Source organism: Eurosta solidaginis, chromosome 4, assembly GCF_040869045.1.
Source record: "Eurosta solidaginis isolate ZX-2024a chromosome 4, ASM4086904v1, whole genome shotgun sequence".
Taxonomy (NCBI): Eukaryota; Metazoa; Arthropoda; class Insecta; order Diptera; family Tephritidae; genus Eurosta; species Eurosta solidaginis.
The window spans coordinates 259,398,569-259,402,900 of record NC_090322.1 but is presented as its reverse complement, the minus strand read 5'-3'; the positions used below and the strand labels follow the sequence as shown (position 1 = coordinate 259,402,900).

Here is a 4,332-nt window from a genome sequence, read left to right as displayed (position 1 = left end):
CTCTGGTACTCACCCTTTTTTTGTTTTTTTTTTTTTTGTTTTTTGTTTTTTTTTTTTTTTTTTTTTTTTTTAATAAAGGCCTACCGCAATTGTGCACTTTTTTATGCCGATTTTATTTCTGTCCAAGTTATCAACATTTCGCTACAAATAAAGCTTAATTCCAGATTCTCAATTCAAACATACAAGTACACAGTGACTCACTGCACATTCTGGAATATGTAATCGAACGTAATTTGATGCCTTTGGAAAGCAAATGATAAAGTAGCCGGAAAAAAAATATTTTTAACTGGCTCTTAAAAACATAGCTTGTTTCCAATGCAATGAATTTTTTTATAATAAAATAATAATATTCTATAAAAACAAATCACAATATCATTTGAGCTGTGACTCAGATATGTAAATTTGAATATATGTAAATAATGACAAAATTCTATATCTCGCAGCAAAATCCACTTTCTAACCTTGTTTTTAATTTAAAAAAATTTCATAAATATTTTATTTTTATTTTTCATACACAAGCAATATGCTCTGATTGTTGGTTATTTAGTTATATTAAATGATTTGCATAAATATTTTGCATAACGTTGCTCATGAATGCTGAATATTTCATTTATCCAACGACTATGGCAAATTGCACTCATTCCTCATTCCGCTCATTTGTGATTACGTAGACAGATGCCATTTACATCGGCCACAAAGCCGTCGGGGCAAAGTGTGCTATCGTCTTGTTGTCCAGATATTTCATTCTCTGCATCAGATATTTCAACCACAGCTGGAAGAGCAGCAGTTACTGCTGCTGCAGCCAAGCCTGTAGCATGATTCGCGTCAACAACCACAACATCAGGCAACACTTCGGCAACAGTAGCAGCTGCGGTTGTAACTTCCACATCAGGAGTTTTATTGTCGGTGTTCTGCATTGATGTTGAACTGCTTGTTGATGTGTCACTGTGTTGTGTTGGTTTCTTATTGCTGCCACCGCCAACACCGTTGGGTCCACCAATCAGTCGGTCAACAAATTTGCCCAGGTCTCTTATGACACCTACACTGAAACGCTTGGCGGTTTCTTCTAAACGCTTTGCTTCCTTTTCAATCTCTACCACCCATGGTTTGGCTTTCTCCAATGTATCTTGCACTGTCTGCAAGAACTTGGTGACTTGACTTTGGCTGTTGTTCTTGCCATTTAAAGTTATGCCCTCGTCGATGTGACTGTGCATGTCAGTGTCAAGTTCAGTTCTTTCATCTACATCTCCTATTGCTGTCGCATTCCGACGTTGTATATTGATTTTATCAACTCCTGTAGGCAATACCTTGTCCAGTGTTGACACATCAATGCAAATCACCGCAGCATTTGTAAGCGTAATGCAGATGAATAGCGAAAAAATATTTAATGAGGAATATTCAAGAAATCTCATTTTTTGCTTGTTGTTTTAGTTCAAAAAATATTGCTTGATTTTGAAAAGATGATTTCTTTCGAAAGCCGCAATTATTATGTTTATTTAAAAATGCGCTTAAATTGGATACCTTACACGTTTGATGTAAAAATCTTAACTAAAACTTGTTTTGCTGTCGTTGCAGTCATTTACCCAAACTTTCCTCAAGCTATGCGTTCCACCTGTATTTCTAGCGCTTAATGCATATCCATATGAGTTTGATTCTTTTGTTCGTTTAAGATAAGTGCGGCACACGACCAATGTGATTGGTTGCCACGGTTGCCGATTTGATATTAAGCTACCAAAATTGGTAAATTTTGTTTCGCTTAAATTGGTAAATATTGCATATCTTCATAAACTTTTTGTGTAGGCGATGCATCGTCTTGGTTACAAGTTTAAACCAGCATTTCTCTTTTCTGTAGAAGTAGATGTGGAGTTGGTGCTTTATTATATTTATTACTTATTGTTATTATTATTATACTCAGTTGAGCAGAGCTCACAGAGTATATTAAGTTTGATTGGATAACGGTTTGTTGTACATATATAAAGGAATCGAGATAGATATAGACTTCCATATATCAAAATAATCAGGATAGAAAAAAAATTTGATTGAGCCATGTCCGTCCGTCCGTCCGTCCGTCCGCCCGTTAACACGATAACTTGAGTAAATTTTGAGGTATCTTGATGAAATTTGGTATGTAGGTTCCTGAGCACTCATCTCAGATCGCTATTTAAAATGAACGATATCGGACTATAACCACGCCCACTTTTTCGATAACAAAAACAAAAAATTTAATATCTTTACAGTATATAAGTAAATTATGTCAAGATTCAACTCCAGTAATGATATGGTGCAACAAAATACAAAAATAAAAGAAAATTTAAAAATGGGCGTGGCTCCGCCCTTTTTCATTTAATTTGTCTAGGATACTTTTAACGCCATAAGTCGAACAAAAATTAACCAATCCTTTTGAAATTTGGTAGGGGCATTTTTTTATGGCGTTAACTGTTTTCTGTGAAAATGGGCGAAATCGGTTGATGCCACGCCCAGTTTTTATACACAGTCGTCCGTCTGTCCTTCCGCATGGCCGTTAACACGATAACTTGAGCACAAAGCGATATATCTTTACTAAACTCAGTTCACGTACTTATCTGAACTCACTTTATCTTGGTATGAAAAATGAACGAAATCCGACTATGACCACGCCCACTTTTTCGATATCGAAAATTACGAAAAATGAAAAAATTGCCATAATTCTATACCAAATACGAAAGAAGGGATGAAATATGGTAAGGTAATTAGATTATTTTATTGACGCGAAATATAACTTTAGAAAAAACTTTGTAAAATGGTTGTGACACCTACCATATTAAGTAGAAGAAAATGAAAAAGTTCTGCAGGGCGAAATAAAGAACCCTTGAAATCTTGGCAGGTATTACATATATAAATAAATTAGCGGTATCCAACAGATGATGTTCTGGGTCACCCTGGTCCACATTTTGGTCGATATCTGGAAAACGCCTTCACATACACAACTACCACCACTCCCTTTTAAAACTCTCATTAATACCTTTAATTTGATACCCATATAGTACAAACTCATTCTAGAGTCACCCCTGGTCCACCTTTATGGCGATATTTCGAAAAGGCGAACACCTATAGAACGAAGGCCCACTCCCTTTTAAAAATACTCATTAACATCTTTCATTTGATACCCATATCGTACAAACAAAGTCTAGAGTCACACCTGGTCCAGAAAGGCCCACTCCCTCTTAAAATACTCATTAACTCCTTTCGTTTGATACCCATATTGCACAAACGAATTCTAGAGTCACCCCTGGCCCACCTTTATGGCGATATCTCGAAACGGCGTCCACCTATAGAACTAAGGCCCACTCCCTTTTAAAATACTCATTAACACCTTTCGTTTGATGCCCATATTGTGCAAACAAATTCTAGGGTCACCCCTGGTCCACCTTTATGGCGATATCTCGAAACGGCGTCCACCTATGGAACTAAGGATTACTCCCTTTTGAAATGCTCATTAACACCTTTTATTTGATACCCATATCGTAAAAACGCATTCTAGAGTCACCCCTGGTCCATCTTTACGGCGATATCTCGAAAAGGCTTCCATCTATAGAACTTAGGTCCACGCCCTTTTAAAATACTCATTAATACCTTTCATTTGATACCCATATCGTACAAACGCATTCTATAGTCAACCCTGATCCACCTTTATGGCTATATCCCTAAATGGCGTCCACCTATAGAACTATGGCCCACTCCCTCATAAAATACTCTTTAATGCCTTTCATTTGATACACATGCCATAAAAACACATTCCAGGGTTTCCCTCGGTTCATTTTCCTACATGGTTATTTTCCCTTATGTTGTCACCATAGCTCTCAACTTAGTATGTAATGTTCGGTTACACCCGAACTTAACCTTCCTTACTTGTTATTATTTTTTTTTAACGTATTAACATCTTTTCTAACGATATGGGTAATACTGAATGTAAGCGTTTGGTGTAAGTGTAAATCGATTTTTAATCGACGAGTCATCCGTTTTTTATCGAAAAATTTTGGATCTATCATGGAAAAATTATCGATTTGTTACCGTTTTGTTACCAGTTTTTAATCGGAGCTTTATCGAAAAGCTATCAATTCTTTATCAAAAAGTTATCAACTGCTTACCGAATATTTATCGGTACGTTATCAAAGTAAATCAATTTGTTTTCGGAAACATATAGATTTGGCATCGGAAAAATATCAAAAAGTTATAAATTTTGTTGTCAAAAATGTATCAATTTAATATCGAAAATTATCGATTTCTTATCGGAGTGCAACGATTTTTTTATCGGCATGTAATCGATTTAATAACGATGGCTCATTCGTATAT

The 4,332-nt window shown here is 35.8% G+C and overlaps 1 protein-coding gene across 1 annotated transcript; it reads right to left on the bottom strand.

Annotated features, from left to right (window-relative positions):
* Nucleotides 1–493: 493 nt before the first annotated feature.
* Nucleotides 494–1,608, bottom strand: LOC137249465 (uncharacterized). The gene has a single exon (XM_067780980.1). The coding sequence runs from the start codon at nucleotides 1,410–1,412 to the stop codon at nucleotides 654–656; it is 759 nt and encodes a 252-aa protein (XP_067637081.1). The 5' UTR covers nucleotides 1,413–1,608; the 3' UTR covers nucleotides 494–653.
* Nucleotides 1,609–4,332: the final 2,724 nt, after the last annotated feature.